At 33.7% G+C, this 23001-nt stretch overlaps 3 protein-coding genes and 2 long non-coding RNA genes across 5 annotated transcripts; 1 reads left to right on the plus strand and 4 right to left on the minus strand.

The window, feature by feature from the left end:
• Positions 1-1443: 1443 nt before the first annotated feature.
• On the minus strand, positions 1444-1781 carry LOC130900514 (uncharacterized). Its single transcript, XR_009060193.1, has 2 exons — positions 1572-1781; positions 1444-1506 (listed from the first exon to the last, which is right to left on the minus strand). It is a non-coding gene; the product is annotated as an uncharacterized LOC130900514 (long non-coding RNA).
• Positions 1782-2142: 361 nt separating this feature from the next.
• Positions 2143-9043, minus strand: LOC130900512 (aldo-keto reductase family 1 member B1-like). Its single transcript, XM_057811204.1, has 5 exons — positions 8700-9043; positions 5297-5581; positions 2770-2964; positions 2308-2663; positions 2143-2248 (listed from the first exon to the last, which is right to left on the minus strand). Exons 1-5 carry the CDS (start codon positions 8769-8771, stop codon positions 2209-2211), a joined length of 948 nt encoding a protein of 315 aa, XP_057667187.1. The 5' UTR covers positions 8772-9043; the 3' UTR covers positions 2143-2208.
• Positions 9044-10795: 1752 nt separating this feature from the next.
• LOC130900513 (uncharacterized) lies at positions 10796-13573 on the minus strand. Its single transcript, XM_057811205.1, has 3 exons — positions 13320-13573; positions 13011-13131; positions 10796-11989 (listed from the first exon to the last, which is right to left on the minus strand). The coding sequence occupies exons 2-3, from the start codon at positions 13066-13068 to the stop codon at positions 11541-11543; spliced, it is 507 nt and encodes a 168-aa protein (XP_057667188.1). The 5' UTR covers positions 13069-13131; positions 13320-13573; the 3' UTR covers positions 10796-11540.
• Positions 13574-15044: 1471 nt separating this feature from the next.
• On the plus strand, positions 15045-19765 carry LOC130900515 (uncharacterized). Its single transcript, XR_009060194.1, has 2 exons — positions 15045-15091; positions 17003-19765. It is a non-coding gene; the product is annotated as an uncharacterized LOC130900515 (long non-coding RNA).
• LOC130900511 (puff-specific protein Bx42) lies at positions 19707-22868 on the minus strand. The gene is made up of 4 exons (XM_057811203.1): positions 21840-22868; positions 20466-20717; positions 20016-20412; positions 19707-19958 (listed from the first exon to the last, which is right to left on the minus strand). The coding sequence occupies exons 1-4, from the start codon at positions 22612-22614 to the stop codon at positions 19772-19774; spliced, it is 1611 nt and encodes a 536-aa protein (XP_057667186.1). The 5' UTR covers positions 22615-22868; the 3' UTR covers positions 19707-19771.
• Positions 22869-23001: the final 133 nt, after the last annotated feature.

Below are 23001 nucleotides of genomic sequence, written 5' to 3' on the forward strand. Positions count from 1 at the left end.
CTGCATTATCATTAACTAGTGACTTATACAGAGCCAAATGGTCGTCACCAGCCCAATCTTTACCAAAGTGCTTCTCTAGTAACTTATGTATATCATTCACTTTGGCACTTTTTAATGGTACTCCAGGAGGAACGATCTCTAGGTGCTTATCTAAATCACTGAGTTTGCAACCCCTTTTCAGAAGAGAACGAAAACATGAGACTTCGTTCTTATAGGAAATTTCGCCTTTAACGACCGTCGTTCCTTGACGTGACGATGTTAATATTTTAATTCTTTTACACAGTGATATTTTAAAATGCCACTGCGCTGTGGGTTTAAGAATTTTGCCAAGGGCTGATTTCCAGTTGTATACCAATAAGTTGTTATACAACCGGCACCGAACTGTCTGACGGTGCCGGATTCCTCAAAAATTTCAATATATTCATTGGGATTGACAATAGATTCTCTTTTTTTAATGCTCCGTTCAATTCTTCCGAAAACACGATCTGGCGGCAAAAATGAATGTCCAACTACCGGAAATACCACTTCAATGATTTTAACATGTTTAGGTGCCTTCATTTGCAGCCAGTACATTAGCATTCCCATTAGAACCATATTTTTGTTTTGCCCGCAGCTCATCATAAAATGCCTTTGCTTTTAGGCGGTGAACTCGTAACATAGTCATGTTATGAATTTTTTCGGCACCATTTGAATTTTGAATACTGAGCCGAAGTTCTATACATGTTGAACAGGCATCAGTTGCTGGAGTTTTAAAGCTTATATTGTACTCTTTGGTAAAAATACCGCGAAAAAACTCATATTTCACTTGTGAACAGGAACTTCCTTGTGCACTGTTGTACAGCCTCCAAAGCTTCCTGATATTGAGATCACATTGTAAATACAGACGCGTTGATTTATCTCTCCCGTAATGCGATTCAACAGGCTGCAACTGGTCGATGAAATTTTTTACGGTTTGTCTTTTTTCAGCGAATGCCTGGTTAACTCGATATCCGCCACGCCGCTCCTTTGGCGTTTCTCCTTTGAGGAAGTGGCGTTGGCACAAAATTCGCACTCTGTCCTTTGATACCCGCAAAGCATTCAGAAATGTTTTCTGACAGACCTTAACGTTTCCCGTTTTTCTCGGGACAAAGTATGTTGTAGTTAAAGCAACTTTTCGTTTGCCATCAACAGTTTCACTTCGCTTTTTCGGCAGCGATTGATTGGTGTACTTGAGCAACAGACAATCTTGTGATTGTTTTGATTTGTTTGCATACAACATTTTGTGGAAATTTTCAATGTCAAGCTGCGTGAGTTTCGCACACTTAAATGACGATGTGTCCTTGTGGTTACAAGAAGGGAGTTGTGGAGGCGCATGAGCACTATACCTGTGTATAAAAAGAGATAATTGAATAATATTACAAAGTTTATACCGAATCCTTTTGGCCTTCTCCCTTTTCCATTCCCTTTTGTTTGCAATTCTCTTTCTTCCTTTCCCACGATCGTAATCTCCGACACATCGACCCATCTCTGTAAACCACAGCTAGATTAACAAAACTATACGATTATTACATTTTTCACGCACTCATATTTACCTTTTCACAAAGCCGGCACTCTAACCGCACAAACGCCGAAGACTGAATTGTTCACGATCACTGATACAGTAAAACGTCAAACATGATATTGTCAGATTCAAAAATGAGAAATGAATGACGTATGCAACGGTACATGAAATTTTATATGAAAAGTAACGAGTTTTGACAACTAACCTCTTTCGGAAAATAAATGAGTTATGGAGTCAAACGCCGTGATAAATTAATGACTTTTGCAACCAATTTCACTTTTGTGATTGATTTTGTAGGAAATAAGCGGGTTTTGGCGCCGTATATAGTAGACAGAACGATAGAAGGTAGAATTGGCTGGCGATTGACATTGCCAGCTCAAAATTTAAAAAAAAGTAAATTAGCGACTTTTGCAACTGGACTCCTCAAGTGTATTTGTTATATTTTGAATCTGTTAATAATTGTTAGTTAATTTTTGTTAAAAGTTATTGGTGAAAATGTTTTTTAGTATTCAAATATTATTTGTAGTAATATTTGTAACAAAAACGATAAGAAATAAGGATTATTACGGAAAATTAGAATAATGGAAGTAAGTGAAGACTAATTATACCAAATTACTTTATTAGTATAGAATTTTATCGCAGAACGTGATTTTTTTAAATATATTCAATCATTGTGTCTCAAATGGGTGATGAGGATGTCCAATTGCTCTAAAAAATAGAAAAATAAATAAATGAATTTGATTTATCACTCCGTGATTCCCACTTACGCTTCAAGTTTAAGTATCCTTCCATTACAGTTGAAACTATCCAAAACCGCCAAGTCTTCACTACTCAAAGTGAAGTCGAAAATATCAAAGTTTTGTTGAAGTCTGTTTTTATTAACAGATTTAGGAATTACTATGATTCCTCTATCAACTTGGAAACGCAATAAAATTTGTGCTGGTGATTTATTATATTTGGCTGCAATGTCTGTTAGTTTTGGGTCTTTCAATAGTTCAACATCGCCTGGTTTGGCGAATGGACGATCTGGAGAACCAAGGGGACTGTAAGCAGTTACGGTGATACCTTTAGACTTACAGAAATCGATAAGTTTCTTTTGGTTGAGGTAAGGGTGGCATTCGACCTAAAATCATCATTTTTTCACAACAATAACCTTTTAATAATATCTATTCAATTATTTTTCTAGTCAAACATTAAAAAAACGTAAAAATATTATTGTAATTACTAACCTGAAGATTTACCGGTTTGATTTTAGCGATTGACAGTACTCGTTCGATTTGTTTCTCATTGAAATTTGATAATCCAATTGATTTTACTAAACCTTTCTCTTGTAATTTTTCCAATTCTTTCCATGTATCGACGTAATCTACGTCACTGAAAATTATTGTACCATCTTCTCTTCTTGGGAAAAGTTCAGCTTCTTCCTAGCAAATTCATTAAATAACCCAGCAATGAAACACTGTATTATACACTACTACTCAAAAGTTTTTGTCCACCCCATAATCCTTTTGTTAAATTTCAAAATAATACATTTCAACAAATTTCAATTTCCCATTGTCAAGCAAAGGTCGAAACGTTGTCGGTTATTTGTTTACTTTAAACGAGCGCATTTCTTCGGTGTTTATGATTATAGTTTAGTCCTATAAGATGTAAGAACGTTCTGTGATATATACTTATTGGATCAAAACATCTTTTTGTGAAGTTCGTATACAAACTGTTTTCGTTCTTGCAAATTCACACTTGCAAGTTTTAAAATGGATAAAACCAAGGAACTATTAATCAAAAGCCTTCATGGTCTAGGCACCTTTGCCATCGAATTAAAAATACCTCGACGTACCGTTCACTACAACGTGAAAAAATATGCATCCACCAGGAGCTTTGGCGATGGGAAACTTTCAGGGCGACTCACAAAAATCACATCCGATCACAACTGAGGATGAACGTATTGTATTGTTTAGTGTAAGTAGATTGAAGAAAGCTGATATGTTTGGAAGGATGGCAATGAAGAAACCTCGCACTGGACTAAAGAACATAAAAATTGTACGCATGAAGCTTGGGGGAGAGTTTTATGGAGTGATGAGACAAAGATTGTGGTTTTTGGGTCTTATAGAAGAGTGTTTGTATGGAGGATTTTACAGCTATGTGTGATGACAAGAGTAAACTACGGCGGGAGTTGGGTAATGGTTTTAAGATGTTTTGGAGAAAGGGCGACTGAAGATCTGATAAAAATTGAATGGATTTAGGAGAAAGAATACTATCAAAAATATTGAAGGTGAATCCCAAGCATTCCTCGAAGCCGTGTAAAGCAGGAATGAGCAAATACTTCTAAGCGCGGGCTATAATGAGATGTTCAAAATGTATCCCGCCCGGGGACCGTATGCCACGGACAATGAATGTTTTAGGTGGAGTTTTTTCTTTACCCGAGAAATTCTCTTGACAAAAACAATACAATGGTCATTTTAAAGAAATTTGACAGTTAATGATGAATTGTCGTGCGAATAATTTGTGCCCTGTATAATATGTCCGTAATTTTTTAAAAAACTAACATTAAATATTCAAAACAATGCATGCAGGATTTCTCAACGGGCCGGCTTTTGCCCCCCTGATGTAAAAAGTATTTGAAATAATTGAAAAGGAAAAATATACTGAAAGTAATGATTCAGCCGTCATAGTCGCCCGACTTCTACCCGATTGAGTTGTTGGGGGACAAATTGGACAGGGAAATCAGAAAGCAGGGTTTTAGTTTCACTTCCCACCACCATCCTGAAGAATAAATGGGACCAAATAGACGACGATTATTTGTCAAAATTTTTATAGAGAATGTCAAAATTGAGCAACGAAATATGTTACAATTACAGATTGTAGTTTTATTATAAGTTCGTTCCAACCCATTAAAAAACCGTCCTTGGTACGGCGACGATTCTGCGCAATAGAGACTACGTGTTTCCACTGGGCAGTTACCGTTATACGTATAATTCTGTTTTGCGTCCCAACTGACTTAAGCAGACCCTTGCATAGCCGGAGATGGCGCAGAAAATATCATTTAAACGCTTCCAATAACCATTCCAAGATTGATCCAGATTAGCAGGTTGGAACAAACCTTATTAGTAAAAGGTGGCGCAAAAAGAACGCATGAATTTCAAACCAGTACAATTTGCTTTATTTTGATTACAAATAAAATGGACTCACATAAATACAATATTTAGATTATCCAATTTATGACTTTGTTCATTGGAACCTAGTGGAGCGGCGAGGACTTTGAAGAACCGACGCACTAACTCTGTCGACACTTTGTGGAGTTCGCGCCGTGCGGGTACGACTTTTACTTCATAACTGTTCCAGTTGTGCAAAAAGAAGCAACCCAACTAAGTATTGTGTTGCGATCGGGTATCCAACCATTTCGTGGAACATTGAACTCTGCGCGGAAAAGCCGTTGGACAGTAACAACAGACTCATTACTTTTGAAGAAATGTTCAACAGCTAAAACACGAAGGTCCATTGCGCCATTGCTACTAAGATTGGGCCTCTAACCTACAAAACAGTCAGCCCCCACCCCTCCGCTCCATTCCTCCCACCACTCAACTCAAATTCATGCGTTCTTTTTGCGCTACCCTTTATATATTCTTGTCTATACATGTTCTTTGAAATGTAAATATCAAAAGCCATCGTATTATTTTTATTTGTTGTGTATTACGCAAACTACGAGGTGGACAAAAACTTTTGACCGGTGTTGTTTATAATGAAATAGATAATTACTTTGTAAGCCATAGGCCAATGGATCAAATACAAATCTAGATAATCCAATTTCAGATTGGTTAAAGTTTCTTTAAGAGCTTTTTCAACCAAGTCAGGTCTGTGGAATGTATTCCATAGTTTACTGGTAATGAAAACATCCTCCCTTTTGACGATACCTTCAGCAAATACGGCCGACAGAGCTTCTCCTACTTCTTTTTCGTTTCCATATACATAAGCGCAATCGATGAGTCTGTATCCAATTTTAATGGCATCTTTAACGGCTTGAGTTACCTCACCTGGTTTCGACTATAACAGAAGATTATTAATAACATCCTCTTATATAGGTGATAGAACTACTTGTTGATATGTATTATCTGTTAATAATAAAATTTAAAATAACTTCTAAACGAAGTAGCTGGCAGACTCGCTAAAAGTGTGCAGATTATGTTGTGCAGAAGTCGAAATCTCAAACTACATTCCCTCGAAGCGTGAGACACTACGGAACTTCAGAGCATCACACCTGGGGGTGTATGAAATAGAAGACAAAGATCTCTGCCAACTACAGCCATCCCACATGCTCGCAGCAAGAAAGGGGGACACATACATACAATTTCTACACTATTTCAACGTAGTACAATCCATCAGTTCCTGGCATCATATGGTAAATAGAATGCGTTCGGAAAAAATCTAACGCACACATCAGTGACAAGTCTCAACAAGCTTTACACAAAGTTTCAACTTGCTGCTTCGATCGATTTCATTATAGTACATCTCGAATGACTACTCAGTCATGTTCATCATTTTCGCTGGGACCAGCCTCATTATGATGACAAACGTGTAGGAGATTATGTGATAGTTATCACTCCAAAAAATCTTGAATTAGTGGAAGAAATTGTTCCAAGAACCTATTAAGGATGTTGATTTACAAAGAATGTTAGGGTACAGCTATCTCTGTCAAGTGTTCGTTATAATTTATTGTATCGTACTCCCTCCATCATTATATTGCTCTGCTCCCTTATCTCGTTTTACCAATCACCATCCAGTGGAACAAAGAATTACTATGTCTATGCACACAACACATAAGTACAAACAACGGTCGAATAAAATTGCTAATAAATGATAAAAATCGAATGGTCAATAGTCAAAACAAGTTTTTCAAGATTTAGAGCAATGAGGTCTTACTCAGAGTGTTCTGAAATTTATACAACCGAACGCAAACCGAGCAGTGAGAACGAAATAAGTAGATTGCCGAACGCTACTGTCAGAGTCATCTGATGTAAGTAGCCGAACGCAACATGTATGCTGTCAATTTGCCGTCAACAATTTCGTCTACCACGAAACTGTTCTTTTAAGAACAAATTATTTGGGAAAACACGATAATTATGTATCAAAACTACTACAAAGCCATCATTAACCTATAATGTTGATCGAAACAGCAATAATAAACCATTACTATCTTTACAGGTAGTATAAAAGGTAAGTAAAGATGAGAAATATTAATTGATACTATCCAGTCTCATAAGCTTTTTATTTGTATTTTACAATTTAAAATGAGTGGAACCATTTGATTATATTATTTTACTGAAACTTAATCATATCACTAAAAATATGCATTTATTTTTACGTATTTACCATATAAAAATAAAGTTTACATATATTTATCATGTAAACTGTTTATAAAGTTGTTACCAGTCTAATTCCTAATAATTTGAAAGCAATAAAAAGTACAGGAAATATAAGTATTTAACATTTTTCAACTACCATAAATGAAGCATCAAATTATCACTTTATTTTTAATGTAAAATAATTAAATTTGATAAAAATCTTGCTAGTACAACACTGATTAAATATTTATAAGTATTTGTCTGTTTTCTGTTCTCCTTGAACTTATTATATAACATATTTTACTGATATCTATAATGAATGTTATCAGAATATTGGAATAGTTTACTTTTCAATCAAAAATTATCAGATTCATCTAATTACTGTAACATTGAGATATCATGTCTGATTAGAATTGAAATTAATTCTTATATATTAATGATTTGCATAAAATCAAAGAGTCGTCTGAATCCTATACTAAACTCTTTATTTGGAATATAATTTTTATATAATAAACTTCATTTTCCTTACATTGTTTAATGTTACTGGCAATTCTCGGAAATTCACATTATTTGTACTTAGGGCTGTAGTTCCAAAAAAGGAAAACCCCCGATTGGTTTCAAATTTTTACCAGATACTCTATCACAAACTACATGATTGTGCCTAAAAGGAATTTGGCATCTCTCAAGGAACAAGGACTAATAAAGTTTTTCTCAACCTAACCTAAGCACGCATTTTCAGCTACTGATATTTTGTGCATATATTTAGATTTTTTATTGCACAAAAAAACTCCGCAAATTCGTTTATCCAGCACCGTCATATTCTTTCTGTTCTTTTTGATTGATGAATGACATGGTGTCAAGCCATTATATAAGAGCCACAATACGTTCTGAGTTCTCCTAGACAATTCTCCCATATATATCAGATAAAACCAAACTACATACACTTCTTCTATCTTCAGTGTTGCGGGTTTTCTGTGGTTTCCCTGTAACCTGGTGAGTAGGTTCTCCAGCTAAACGGCCGACGATAGTGAATAACGCAGCTGGACCCGCCTGCTCCTTATTTAAATTGAAAAAAAAAATTACAAGCATAAACAATATATCTATCCCTAAATCGAGAATAGCCATTTTTAACCCCGCGCAACCTCCACAACCCCAGCTCTGCAGAGGAGCAACTCCTATATCAAGGACAACTTCTTTAACAAACCTTCCTCCTACAAAAAATTTCCCTTATCCTACATAAAAATTCTCCAAAATATCTTTCTCTCTTCTGGACGTTCAATATTTGCCAGAATCTGCTGTAACTGTTTTGGGAGAGTCGCTATACAAATTATATGAAATAAAATATTAGCTACCACCAAACCTAACCAATTTTCGATCAGTTTAACATCAGAAGCATATAGGTTAGGGTGGTGGCTAACACTTTATTTCATATAATTCGTGTAATGACTCTCCCAAAACAGCTACATCAGATTCTGGTAAAAATATTAACCACTCTGAAGACTTTTTTATACCTAACACATCACAACATGGATATTATGGAAGATCCATAACGCATTGTGATTGTTTGAAACCGCAATTGGCCGTTTTTGGTCTTGGGGCTTAATATATACATTAGTAAATTGTGTTATATATGTGATATACTTTCCATATAATGAACTTTATTGTGTTAATATATATATATATATATATATATATATATATATATATATATATATATATATATATATATATATATATATATATATATATATAAAGAAAGATTACTCTATGGTGGATTCAATAATAAGTAAGTTTTATTAAATAACTTTATAAGCACTTACTTTCCATGTTCCTAATCCAAAAATTGGTATTTCTTTACCATTGTAAAATTTAACTGTTGGAACTTTCACCATTTTGTTAGCAGTAGATAAAATACACTCAACGGTCTCGTTAAAAATAAATCAATTAAAGATAACTCGGTTATTTTCATGAAAATTTAAGATAATAAAATTCATTAACAGTAACAATGTTATCATTTATTTGCATTATTTAATAGCAAATATTTAAAACGAATACTCAATCCGCGTACTTTATGTAATAAATAGATCAATAAAAATGTTTAAAAGTAAATTAATTACAAAATTGTTTATGTTTATTTTCATATATCGGTTATGATGTGGCATTTTGACATATCATTTCCTAAGGTTTGTTCCAATTAATGTTTGTATAACAGGCCTAGCATTAGGTCTGTGGTTTGTATCCAATTTGTGTTTAACCATAGAGTTAATATTAAAGATAGAGTACGAACGATGTATAAAGTATAGGATAGTAGAACAGTGACAATGTTAAAACCATTTGAGGCAATTTTGCACGTCATCTAGTTACTTTTACGCTCGTTCTTCATAAAAATGACCCTTAGCTTAGTACCATTGAAATAATCAGCAGTATTTTCAACTACTAAATTTTTTTTAAAAGATCCCCCAACTAAATGTGAAGTTTTCTTTATCTTCGAAATTCGAACCGACAGTACATTGTTGCCGAATTCTTCAATTGTGCAATATGTCCTTTCTTGGAGAAATACCGTCGTCGATGTTCGGAATTTACTAAATCTATTTGTTGCTTATAATTCTAAAGATCCCTAGATGATGATTTTTTAGCATGACGGTTCTAACAGGTCAGAGTTCGGTTGGGCAATAAATACTTATGGCACTACCTAATGCTTGGACTTTCAGTTAAATTGTAATCAGACGAATTTCAATAAAAATAGAGTAGGATGAGTTAAAATTTTGTATTTTCAATACAATGTGAAGTTATGAAGTACCTACATTATGAATAAATTGAAATAAATGAATGTAAATAAAAAAAGGTAATTGCATCCTTCATATTAGATAACTAAATAAAACACTTAAAGTTTTAGTAAATGAATTTACTAGAAAATATCGAACAGAAATATTAAATAAAGTAACAATAATAACTACACTTTTAATGAAATTGTTGATATAAAATTATAATAATTATAGACTGAGCGTTTGAAAAAATTATCAGAAACTACAAGTAGTACGGTCCTGTATATATTCCTTGTGCATTTTACAGCTACAACATTGTTAGTGGGGGAAATTCAAATGGCCAACAAATAGAGTAAATTTATTGTAATTTTAAAACTTTTTCAAATTCTCAAAATGTTTGTTAGAAAGTATTATACTGTGCTGCTTCGAAACATTATTCATATTCTAATATTTTTGTTTTCTGGAAATTATTTTTTTTTATAACCAGTACCCGACCCATTTGGACTATGTGTTATCAAGAAAATATATACAAAGTAGCTCTTAATTTTGACCTCAGAAAGAAATGGACAAAATCCACTAAACAACCTGAATCTCCGTTAAGAAGACTGTAAAACCCCAAAAATGTAGTATAACATGTAGAAATCTACTCGCAATGACCTCTAGATATTCTTGGGTCAAGTTGGGTCACATTTACTATTGAAACACCTACTATAAATAAAAACGTTGATTATTATTGGTTATTCATTATTCTTTTTGTTGTTGAATATTGGAAATCAAACCACAATCCACACAAATATTTCAATTTTCTCCTTTTATCGAAAATATAATCTACTGTAAATGGACCTTGAAAAATGTACGACAATTTTTTGCATCAGTCTTAAACGATCTTATTATATATACTAATATATAATATTATTGATGTTCTAGTTTTCGAATTTTTTCATTAATGTCAGCTAGGGAACAACAATTTTATAAAACATTATAGTATAGTATAACGGTAACTGGATCAACGCTACCGAAACTTTGACATAAAAGAGATTTTGTATTGATTTACCAAAAAAAAAAAACAGGAAGAAAATACCATAATATACCAAAAGAGACAAAAAAATATATTGGTTGTTCAGTTAAGCTGAATTATTGATAAATTATCATTTTTTTTAGTTTGTCTAGTTTTTAATGAACTTGAAAAAGTTTTACAATATTTGAAAATCTGAGTTCGCAATAGTAAATTGAAAATGTATTGCCTATGACTACAACCACAGATTGCATTTGTTTCATACCACTCGGGAAGAATTTTTTCTGTTTTTCCAACAATTTTCTTTTTCAAGTTCAATATTATTTTATTATCTGAAATTTTCCCTATATTTTTATCGAGGCTATTAAGTACTACCATGGTGAAATTTTTCAATAATGTTGCTGGAGATTTCAATGCACACTTATTATTTAAATAATTATTCTTATACAATATAAGAAGCTCTTGTCCACTGTTAATGTCATCAGAAGCTTCTAAACTGACTTTACAGTCTTTGCAATTGAAGCGATCTAAACATTTTTTAATTAAATAACAATTTTCTAACGTCGCAATAACATTTGAATGTACCTCGGAGGAAATTGAATTGGTAGATGAATCCGTTTGTTCGGATGATGAATTTTTTTCAACATTTAATGAAGCGAGTGCTAGAGAGAGAACTATTGTTCAAAAAATTGTTTCTAACGCAATATAAAAAAAATAAGGTTGGTTTTTGTTAACCCCCAAATGCTTTATGAGTCTCTGATTGGTGGTTGATAAATCACATACACCATAAAGAAGCATATGACACCCCACCATTCGATACAAAGTAGGCAATAGGAATTTTCCAGTTGCTATAGATTCCTCTGATCATGAGAACTAGAGCTTCACTGGCAGGGAAAGGCTTTCTTATTGACTTTTTTCCTAGCATTGGTTAGTTCCTTTCTAAACCGTTCATTTTCTTCTTGCAATGACTGTTTCCTACCTCCAATTCCCATAGAACAAGATGGAAGGTTCTGTAACTCTTTCAACCACTCTTCATCTTCATGGTTACTGTTAGAACTATCTGTCATGTAAATGTTTCTGGAATGAATCATTGGGGCAATAAAATCACTATTTGAATATGTTTGTGGATGTGAGGAAACATTCAATTGGATTATTTGTTCATCCAAATTTTCCCTGTCCGATTCACTTTCTGAACCTTCATTTTTGTAGCGAAATGGTACAGCAGTAGTAGACAATCTTTTATATTGACTAATATTTTCACTGAAATGTTTGCTGCAGATCAGCTTATTTCTTAGAGCTTTTGGGCTTAGGTTTGCCAAAACAGCATTACCTGAAATAAGGAACATCAATGTTAACATACATATTCATTGTAATGGTTATGGTAAAGTATTTTTTTATGTTCAAAAACTTTCATTTCAATAACTGGCATAAATGGAATAACGGCTAGTAGCACCCTTATTTGGAATTTCCCTAATTGTATCTTATATCATCGTCGGAACGATTATTGACTAATAATGATAATAAATAAGCATATCCTCATTAAAAACCTATATGTTTGCCCCGTGAAGGCACAAAACGTTGTATCGAAGATTTGTTGGTACACGTCTATAGTAAATTTGTATTCAAATAAAACTAGTATTTGATATTATTTCATTCAAACATTCTATGCTGGATAAAACAAAAGCACAATTTTCATGTATAACTTGAGAATGGAGGAAATTATAAATTTCTCCTTAATTGTTACTATTTTGTCAATCTGTTATGGCATAGAATATTATATTATAACCATATTATAATATGTGATAAAAAAACAGTCTATATACATATACATTTGAACAGGTGAAATTTTTGCCTCATTGACAGGATAATTCCCAAATATAAACACACAGACACACTACCTTATTATTATGTGCTTAGTTTATAAACATAAAAAAATAACAAAAAATACTATTTCAATTTTTATGAAATATTAAAGTTTAGTCCTTTGTATTCGGTTAGTTGTGTTTATTTATAAGTTTGAAATATTTTCAAAAATGTTTTATTCTCTTCTGTGTGTCTTTACTACGGTGGCTTCGAAGTTTAAATTTAGGTATGATTCAAGTACTTTTGATAAGTTTATAAGATTGAATGAATTTGGAATTTGTAGTAAATCATTGTACTCGTATAATATGCAATGCGACCATAATACAAATAAACTCATTATCTGAAAAAACTATTGGACGAATTATCTTTTATTTGACGATAATTAAATACCTACTTATGTTTAGTATTGAACATTTGTAAAAGTCATTTATTCACATTCACTATTTTTTATTCCTTTATGAAAATTAATTGTCTCAAGAATAACTCACCCGAGTGTATGATCCATTTTTGACATCTGGTAGGGTCATTCACAGGAAATCGGTACATTTTAATTGTAGGATCTCTTACTTAGTCCACAAATGAAATAAACACACTTATTTCCAGCCATTTCTAAGAAATTGAAAAGAAGTGAGTATTTGTTATATAAATACATTTTAGTAAGTAGTTCGTTAAATATACAGTTGTTTTTTTTTTCGAAATTGTAAGCTGTAGCATTTATACATCTAGCGCCTCTTATAATTTCAATATATTAACTAAAAGAGTAGTGATGTATATTAATTGTAATAATATCCACTTACCTTAAAAATAAAATATAACCAAGTTCAAAGATTCTCAAATAAAAAAATAATCCAAATGCACAACCAACGAAACTCAACTTTGCTATAGGCACCCAAAATAAGAAGCTTTACAACACAGCTTAAGGTTTGAACATAATAATTTAGATAGGTATATTATTGGGGTAATTCGACAACCAAAGCTAAGAAAACACGTAAATCAAGCTACGACGTACAGTAAGAAAAGACATACTGTGGACGCCAACTCTCTACTGCCATCTATTGTTGGCGTCCACCTCGTCAAATGATATGCTCATAAAGTTAACCTACTATCCTATTCTTTATAGTCTTTATGGTACAAGGTATATGAACTTATTTAAACGATCCTAAACAAAGGACTCTTCCACAAAGCATGGGATGTTCTACTTAACCAAATCTGTAACTTCTACTGACGTCACAAATTACATGACATAACCTCTCTTTATAGTAAAATGTAAGGAAATAATTTAATAATTAATAAATAGTAAATATCAATTTATAAGGTGAATAAAATGTGAGAAATTTGTTAGTAACGGAGATGTGTATTGGTTGACGTTTGATGGCTAACTGATAGTGGTCGGTCAGGTAGATAACCTTTTATGAGGGTCAGTTACCCTTAATTAGCATAAAAAGGGTGGTTGCCGATCATAACTTTTATTTTGAACTGTAAAAACAAGCAACATCACAGTAATTTAACATCATTTTGAAGCTAATACCATTAGCTTTACTAAGAAAAATACAATTTCGTGTTCATTTTGTTTGCCAGTAACTTGGGATTGTAGGGGTATCGCTTGAGTCGATTCTTTTGCTCACTACTGTATGTTGGCCTGTGTGATGACGTTATTTTTAGACGCCATATTTGAAATAACGCTTCCGTTTAGTTACATTGAATTATATATAAGTTAATTAATATTGTCACATGGTCGGTATTGGCGTTTTTCAACTATAATCACGTGCACTATGCGTGAATATGTTTTGGTTCACAATTTTTCTATGATAAATAAGCTTTAACCAATGTTATCAGAATATTACAATAATCTACTTTTCAATTAAAAATTATCAACTTCATCTCTTTACTGTAACATTACTGTGATATCACTACTGATTTGCATTAAATTTTTTAATTAATCTTTATGCAATTGACTTTTACCATGGATTAAATCAAACACTGGTCGACATATTCGATATTTCAATTAATTATTTCTATCAAGCAACAATTTTAATATTGATTTTTGAAATCCATGAATTTTATGTTTTTACAAGAAACTACACAATTTAAAACCACCGAATCTTAACAAATTATTTCCCACATGATGAATACATAAGTATTTTTTTATAATTTTTCAAAGACAGATGAAAATTTGACGTTTCGACTCCGACTTATTTTCATAAAGTCTAAAAGAGGTTTTGATTTACGTTGTTTTTTTTACTCTGAAGTAAACAATTGATAAATGATAAAAACACGTTGACAAAGTCAACGCCTTCCGTTTTCGTTTTAAATTGTCTAATTAAAACAAAAACCCACAATGTAGAGGATAAAAAATTTGCTTGTGTAGAGTAAACTAGATTGTGCAATAATAAGGTAGATGCGACTCGGGGCGATGACACAGCTAGAAGTTGAAGTAGTTTTCCGTGCTGCCACCTGCAGTCTACTTCTGCACCCTGTTGCTTTGAGTCATTCCCGCACCGAGCGCTGTCAAGTGTCAAATTGTACAATCATTTTCACTAGTGCAATGAGTGTTGCTTTTTTCCGCTAGGTAAGTTGATATTTACATCAGAGGTTCACGGCACTTGTAATTATTTATTGTTGGTTAACAGTTAACCTAGTTTACTATCAATCAGGAGATATGCGTGAATTTAGCTGACAACATTTTTTTGTAATAGCACATTACGATTCAACTGTTTTGGAAGTGGAAGCATTAAAACCTTTTCACTCCGACGCCTTTCTATAGTGAAACTTTCCCGACTTTGTCCCATTTAGTAGGTCTAGACGAATGTTCTATGCCTGTGGACAATCCCTAAAGTCCAGCGCAAGATTTTCATCATCTGACTGCTGCGATTGATTGAAATAGTCTCATAAATGCATTCTAATGGAATTTAGAAATTATTTAACAAGTAATATAGCAGTGAAAAAGTTAATTATTGTGTATTGCGTTTTAATGCTTACTTTGTACGAGGATGTATTGATATCTAGTTAACCTAGACCAGTTCCATGCATAAACAAATTATTGCGTTACCATAGCAACGAACAATAAGTTATTAGAAGTGGCAGTGTAAAGTTTGACTTCAAAAAAGTCAACCAGAGTTACGCAATAAATTAAAAGAAAAAACAGATCCACCGAAATTGTGAAAATCCAAAAATTGGAGTATCGAACCATCATCAAGTATCCGTATTTAAAAGGGTTAAGAGATAAGCAGATTTACGAAGATATGCTTAAAACCCTTGATAATCAATGTCCTTCGTATGCGACCGTGAAAAATTGGATTGCAAGCTTCAAAAGAAGTAAATTTTCCATTGAAGATGATGACCGATCGGGAAGGGCAGTTTCTGCGTCAGTCCCCGAAAATATCGATGCAGTTCGTGACATGATTTTATCAAACCGTCGAATTGGGTAAAACGGATATCTGAAGCACTGAATATTTCATACGAACGCGTTCATCATATAGTTCACGTTAATTTGGACATAAGAAAAATTGCTGCAAAATGGATCCTCAAATGTTTGAACGTTGATCAAAAGAGTGCAAGAGTAGAAGCATCGCGTTCGATCTGTGCTCGATTTGAAAACGAATTATGACTATGGTTGAGACTTGTGTACATTTCTACGATCCAGAAATAAAGCAACAATCGATAGAATGGCGACTCTCTGGTTCTCCAAGACCTAAGAAGTTTCGTGTCTAAAAATCTGCTGGAAAAGTTCTTGCTTTCTGCTTCAGTTTTTTGGGATTGCCATGGAGTAATCATGATTGATTTTTTGGATAAGGGTAGAAGAGTAACTGGAGATTACTATTAGACATTACTGACCACTCTACGGAAAAAAATTAAAGAGTCAAGACGCGGAAAACTATTCAAAGGTGTTTTGTTTTTGCAGGAAAACGCGCCTGCACACAAATCTCATATTTCCATGCAAAAAATTCGTGATTTAGGGTTTGAATTACTAGAAAACCCCCTTATTCACCAGATTTGGCTCCGTTCGACTATCATCTCTTTCCTCAACTGAAAAAAGCTTTAAAAGGTCGTAAATTTTCTTCCAATGATGAGGTAATAAAGGGGGTAATAAAGGTGGAGGTCTGGTTTGCAGAGCAAGAAGAAACATTTTTTTTGAAAGGTCTAGAGACGTTGCAGGTTCGCTGTAATAAATGTATCAAATTAAGAGGAGAATATGTTGAGTAATAAAATATTTTGACATTGAAATTTTGTTTGGTTCTAAAGTAGGCAAAGAATTTTTCATGCGTTTAATATTTATTCAATGTGAAACTAATTACTGTATGTTCCATAATCAAATCAGTTCTACTAATCGTTTATATTGGTATTGTAGTTGTGTGTGGGCATCAATTTATACGTACCATTTTATTTGATAAGAAAATCTTTGGCAAGGATAATCCAATACAGTTATTTATTTAAAAACAACTTGTAATTCAAAACATTTTCAAGGAAAATGTACTTTCAGGTAGATTCTCATTAAAGTGACGGGAGGAAAAGACTTAGTGGAACTGCTTATAAGAAGTTAGCTAAACAAAAAGCTGACAAAATTAATTCAAAATAAAAAGCAAATTCCCAAAATATTCAGTTTTTTTTTTGAAAAACATGGTGATTGTAACACTATTACAACAACCGAACTGAATCTTGTAGACCAACAACTAATGACATAATCGAATGATACTGAACCGGGTTCCTCAAGAGTTTCCTCTCTAGTTACAGCTGAAGATGAACCGGAATGCTCTACCAAACTCGAGAATGAGGAAGAGGAAAATGCGTCAGCTGAGTTTCTTCTTCTCTTCCGCCTATTCCCCCTTCTCACCACCTACTCGCAAGTCCGCCCCCCTATTACATGGTATTGGACGGGGCGGCAAATCAGGTCTGGCTCGTAGGTGGCAAATTCGTAAATCCGCCACTGCTTAGGAGGTTTTGAAATACTCATCATATGATGAATACTTAGCAGTCTTGTTAAGCATCTATTATTTTTAGGAAGTTTGTATGGTTTTTCTCGTAATTCATTTCTTACTTTCAATCAGTATAATGAACAAATTTAAATTTAAACAAAATGATATTGAACACTCTTTAAAGGTCGATCCACACATATCTCTAACGTGACGTACCTTCAGTGGAAAAAAATATCAGCTGACGAAATTATCAGTAAACTAAAGGGGGTTTCAAACATGAACGGCAACGCGACAACTTGGGGTCCTTCATATTGTAAAGAACTAGTTCTCGAACCAATTCGATGAGAAGCTCGTCGGTCGTATTACAAAAACGAGGTGCATACAGAAAATATTGAAAAGTGAATTGATCAAACTCTTTTTCACGGTACGGACATGTATGAATCGACCTTAATTCTTGATTTAATCGATAACGTAAACTTTAGTAAATAATGTTTGTAAGTACTCACATTCCCAGTTCCTAATCCAATAATTGGTATTTCTATGCCATTGAAACATTCAACTGTTCGAACTTTCGCCATTTTGAAAACAATAAATGAAATACACTCAACGGTCTCGTTGAAAATGAATCGATAATTACTTTGTTAGTTTGAAAAAAAAATCCGATAGTCACTTTAAGTTCATTTACAGTAATAATGTTATCATAGGCGTAGCGTGCCTTGGCGAGGCCCCGTATACATATTTGTTTGGGGGCTCCTAGGAAGGATAAAGATTTCTTACTAAAGAAAAACAAATAGCATGAAATTAAAAGGAATATTTATTCATCATAATTATCTATTTGTCACTTTTTTCAAAAACTGTACAAACAACGGAATCCTAAAAACAAAATTCACCGTTCGTTACAGGTAAATAGGATAAAAGGGTTGGGTAGTACTTACTTTTGCAATCTAAATCACTCACGGGAGCTGAAAATATGAAGAAATTCTTTTTGTTGCTCCGCTAGGATAATCTCTTTTCCTTTCACTATTTTTTTTTTACAAATCGCTACTAATTGTTTGTATTGTATTACAATGTAATGCACAAATAAAAAAAAACGCGTTAATAAACACTGCTCCGTGATTTATCTTGTATCGTATGTATATCAATTATTGAGGGATTCCCCCGTTGACTTAAACGGGGAAATCCCGCGATAACCAATGTTGCCAAATTTTTTACTTTTTACTTTTTTTGACTTTTGTCAGTTGTGAAATAAAAAAATGTGGAAAGTTTTTTATTAGTTTTTGCTTACGCACGTTGGGGGCCCCGTATAATTGATACGGCGGTAGCTACGCCCCTGAATGTTATCATTTAGTTGTATCATTTTTTAACAAATATTTCAAACTCATTAAGCATAATTAATAATATAATAGATAGCGCCTAAAACAATTTTTGAAGAAATAAATTACAAAAACCAAAATTAGCAAATGCGGCAATACTGCAATCTTTTTTTTTGATATGGCACATCCGATGTGATATTTCTGTAACTTTATTTTGATATGTTCTTGAATCGTTAGAGGAATTTTTATTTAGGTTCGCGTTTGATTGGAACTAATTATCATATCGTTCTATTTTCAAATTTATCTTCAATCTTAATTATATAATCTGTCAAAAATCACTAGTGGTAATAACTTTACGAGTGGGTTAAATTTAGAACCGATTCGGAATCAGTTTAGTATGCTCGCGATTCATAATTAGGCCTTCTACACACGGAGAATTATAATCGATGTTATTCAATGGAAAATAACAGATGACGCTACTAGTTACTAACCGTTACTAACTAGTAGCGCCATCTGTTATGTTCCGTTGAATAAGATTGGTAGTGACTCAACAGGGAGAGAAATAATTATTTTAGTTTGAGCTTCAGGCTTGTTATACGATTCGAATTCTGTCTTTTCAGCTTTACTTGGCGTTTCAGATGAAAACTCAAACTTCTTCCTGGTACCTTCAACGATTCTGACCGCATCGTACAACTCCAGCACGTCCATTTTACGTCGGTAATTCTCCTGCACCTTGATACCTTTGACGCAATTCATTGTAGCACTAGACGAACTCGAACTTTGCAAACATTTTTTTCAAAATCTTAAGGTAAAATTAGAGGCCTATCAAGTGTAGGAATCAATCTTATTTATAAGATAAAGTAAAATGGCAGCCAAGTCAAAAAGTTTGTTACTTTCTAGACTGACCTCGTATATACAACCATGAAAAAACGTATGATGTATGGCTGGGGAAAGAACATTATTTCTAACTAATAAAATTGTATATTGATAATTCTATAAATACAATTAACTTAAAAATTATTTTTAATCCCTTCTAGATCTTTTATCCCTGTCATCTCTTTTTTCTGGTTCTTTTCTTTTACTGGCTCTCTTAGCTTGCGACAAGAACTGATCTAGACCGAAGGGATCCTCTTCTTTTTCAAACTGTACAGGTCCCGATCGACTTGTACCAGAACGATCGGTACCACCAAACTCCTTATCCGGTACAAACCTAAACAATTAATTTTTTCCAATAAAAAAAAAATAGAAGGATAAAATTAATACCGACCTATTCGTCCTAATAGCTTTCTCTATATCTTCACCTCCATACATATCTTTATCTATATTCTTGCTAGGCCTGTAAATATTGTTAGCCATAGAACCTCCTTCTCTCCAAGGTTTATCATATACATTATAGGCTTCATCATCGCCATATCCCTGACCTAAACCTTGGGCTTGTCCAAATAATCTCTGATCAAACTGAGTTTCATTGGAAGTTGCACTTTTAGCTGGCATTCCTAGAGCAATTTGCTCAGAAATATCTCTTTCCCGTTCTCGTTGAAGTTTGCTACGCTTATCTGGAGCTGCACGTGCTAGATTCCTATCACGTGCACGTTCTTTGTGACGATCTTGACGCAACAAATCACGTTCGTGTTCTTCCTCGTCAACAGTTCCTCTAGAATGGCCTATAAATCCAAAAAAATTACAAATCTGTTATATTAAGCAGAAAATAACTTACCTGTTGCCGTTTTGATACCGGCTCTTTCATCCCTAGCTTTCTGTGCCAATTGTCTCAGGTGCTCCTCCTTTGCTTCTTTTTCTTTTTGCGCTAATTTCTTTTCTAATTGAGCTCTAGTTTCTACAGCTTCCCTAGCTTTTCTGTCAGCTATGTACAACGCTTCCGCGAGTTTGGCAAAGTTTTCATTAATGTGAAGTTGTTGCAAACCTCTACCATCAGCTGCAAGTCTTTTATCCAAAGGCACAGTGTATCCTTAAAAACATTTTTTTTCTTAACATTTTTTTATTGAAGACATGATTTCTATTACAAGTGGACAAACATTTCCCGCCCTCGTATTTAATGTTTTGGCAACTTATCCTAAAAATTCTGTTTGGATTCCCCTATATATGTTCTAATTCCCACACTTTTTTTGCAGTATGAAGTACTGGGGATACTCAGTGTTTAAATGTGATCTATTAATTCCACTCCTTATATAAAGTTCAAGATGTCAAATGACACTAGATTCCAAAGATCTTCATCTTCTATTTCATTTGATCCCAGGTGCAATCCTCTGAAGTTCTACAGTCTCTCACACTTCAAAATAATGTGGGTAAAGGCGCCGTCCTCTTTGTAGTAGAATCTACATATTTCACCTTCTGCTAAACCATTAATACATTCAACATATCTTCCCTTGTTATAGTTTCCTATCTTTGCTTATCTTATCCCCAACAACTTAAAATGGGACCAGAACCCATTCTTGGTGTAGCTAAAATTGTCGCAATCACATCTCTCAACAGTCTGCTTGCAAGGCGGGCATGACAGATATGGATAGAGACACCCGGCATGAGACAAACGATGGCACACATGGATGGATCTTGTGCTTCTCTTACCAAATAACTGCTCTAATAAAATCAGCACAAAATCGAGTAGTAACCGGATATAGTAGTCTAAGATGCCATTTCCACACCATAGGCATCACAGACAATCCAGAGTGTCTCTGGTGCATAGGGAAGGATGAAACTGCAGACCATATTATCTATGAGTGCTCAGCACTTACATGAGGGCGGTTCAAACGCTTGGACAAGTCGCACAGCTTGCCTAATGACATCAAAAGGTTCAAACCAGGCAATAAAACACAATTAGAAACAAGATGGAAGAGCTTGGCAAAAAACACAAAAATAATTTCTACAAAATCAATAAGATGCTTTTAGATTAGTATACACCAAAAAAGAACTGTATTTTATTCAATTATGATTTCAAATCTATCTATTGCAATATTTCGCATGTAGATCTTGGTTTCTAGTTTTTTTAAATTAAGTTCTACATACAGGGTTTAAAAGATGATAGCTGCACAACCTTGTTCTCTATATATAAAATTTATCAAATAAGACTCACCTTTAGCATTTTTCCAATTAGAAATACATGGTGGTATTTTCCATTCCTTTTGTTCCTTAACAGTAACTCTTCTTGTAGGACTATGTAAAACAGGGGCAGGGGGAGATGGAGGACCTCTTGGTATTTTTTTATTAATCTTAAATCTTGGAGGTTCCATAGGATCAGTTTGAGCTTCTACAAGCCTTATAACTCTCTGTTTGGCACCTGAATTGAATGCTGCGCCTTGTTGAGAGGGAGTGTATCTGATAAATTCTGCTGGGCCTTGTTTATCGGCTGCTCTAACAGGCATAGCGGCCGCTATTTTGGAATTGGTAAGTTTCATTAAAGCCTGTCTGGTCTTTTCTGTTATATCATCAATTTCTTCTTGAGTAGGTTTTTCCAAACTCGGGTCATTTTCGTCTACTACTTCTACTGGTAATAAATCGGATAATTTTGAATATACAATTTTATCTTTACCGTGGCCTTGTCTGGCAATTGCATCGTATTTTACTTTACCATCAGAACCCAGTTGCACAGCTAGCGCATTTGAAGTAGAATCTTTTTTTTGTCCCATTTCAAGAGGATATTGTGCGACGTGAATTTCGGGAAATGCACCACCATCTCCGTAATCTGTAACATTTCTGGGAACCCATCCTCTTCTCTGACCATAGGGTGGTGCAATACTTTGAGCACTGACCAGTTGTTTTGAAGGTTGAGAAGCTGTCCTCTTTCTGCGTTCATCATCTCGATCCCAAATTAGTTGAACTGGAGCAGGTAGAATACTGGACAATTCCATTTCAGATACAGAAGTGTGTTTTAGCTCCTATTCGAATATTCAACCGCACCTTCAAAAATTACATAGAATCTTCAGTTTAAAATATAACACTTTGATTGCACTTCAAGCTATGTTTTAAAATTTTAATCTTTTATGGATTAGAAAGTTATTGTATTTTGCTGAAAAGATAAATATAGGAGAAAGACGCCGATGAAAGATTATTGGCTTTATTTGACACTATAATGTTATTGACAGAGTAGACATATTTTATACATGTGACAAGCAAGGTACCAACCGAATATAAATCATAGAGCTAATATATAACTATGATATAAACATCCTTGTCTACTGTAAGTGTACAATATTCGGAGTTTTTTAACACAAGGGGGAAAAGACTATGAATATATT

This window comes from Diorhabda carinulata, chromosome X (assembly GCF_026250575.1).
Source record: "Diorhabda carinulata isolate Delta chromosome X, icDioCari1.1, whole genome shotgun sequence".
NCBI classification, from domain to species: domain Eukaryota; kingdom Metazoa; phylum Arthropoda; class Insecta; order Coleoptera; family Chrysomelidae; genus Diorhabda; species Diorhabda carinulata.

Excerpts from the sequence above, each read along its gene's own strand:
- LOC130900512 (XM_057811204.1), bottom strand. The coding sequence starts at position 8,771 with ATGGTGAAAGTTCCAACAGTTAAATTTTACAATGGTAAAGAAATACCA. Across the intron at positions 5,582-8,699 it reads TTGGATTAGGAACATGGAAA|TCGAAACCAGGTGAGGTAAC; the intron begins GTAAGTGCTTAT and ends CTTCTGTTATAG. Across the intron at positions 2,249-2,307 it reads AGGATACTTAAACTTGAAGC|AGCAATTGGACATCCTCATC; the intron begins GTAAGTGGGAAT and ends TCTATTTTTTAG.
- LOC130900513 (XM_057811205.1), bottom strand. The coding sequence starts at position 13,068 with ATGTACCGATTTCCTGTGAATGACCCTACCAGATGTCAAAAATGGATC. Across the intron at positions 11,990-13,010 it reads AAAATGGATCATACACTCGG|GTAATGCTGTTTTGGCAAAC; the intron begins GTGAGTTATTCT and ends TCCTTATTTCAG.
- LOC130900511 (XM_057811203.1), bottom strand. The coding sequence starts at position 22,614 with ATGGAATTGTCCAGTATTCTACCTGCTCCAGTTCAACTAATTTGGGAT. Across the intron at positions 20,413-20,465 it reads CGGTATCAAAACGGCAACAG|GCCATTCTAGAGGAACTGTT; the intron begins GTAAGTTATTTT and ends TTGGATTTATAG. Across the intron at positions 19,959-20,015 it reads AAAGCTATTAGGACGAATAG|GTTTGTACCGGATAAGGAGT; the intron begins GTCGGTATTAAT and ends TTAATTGTTTAG.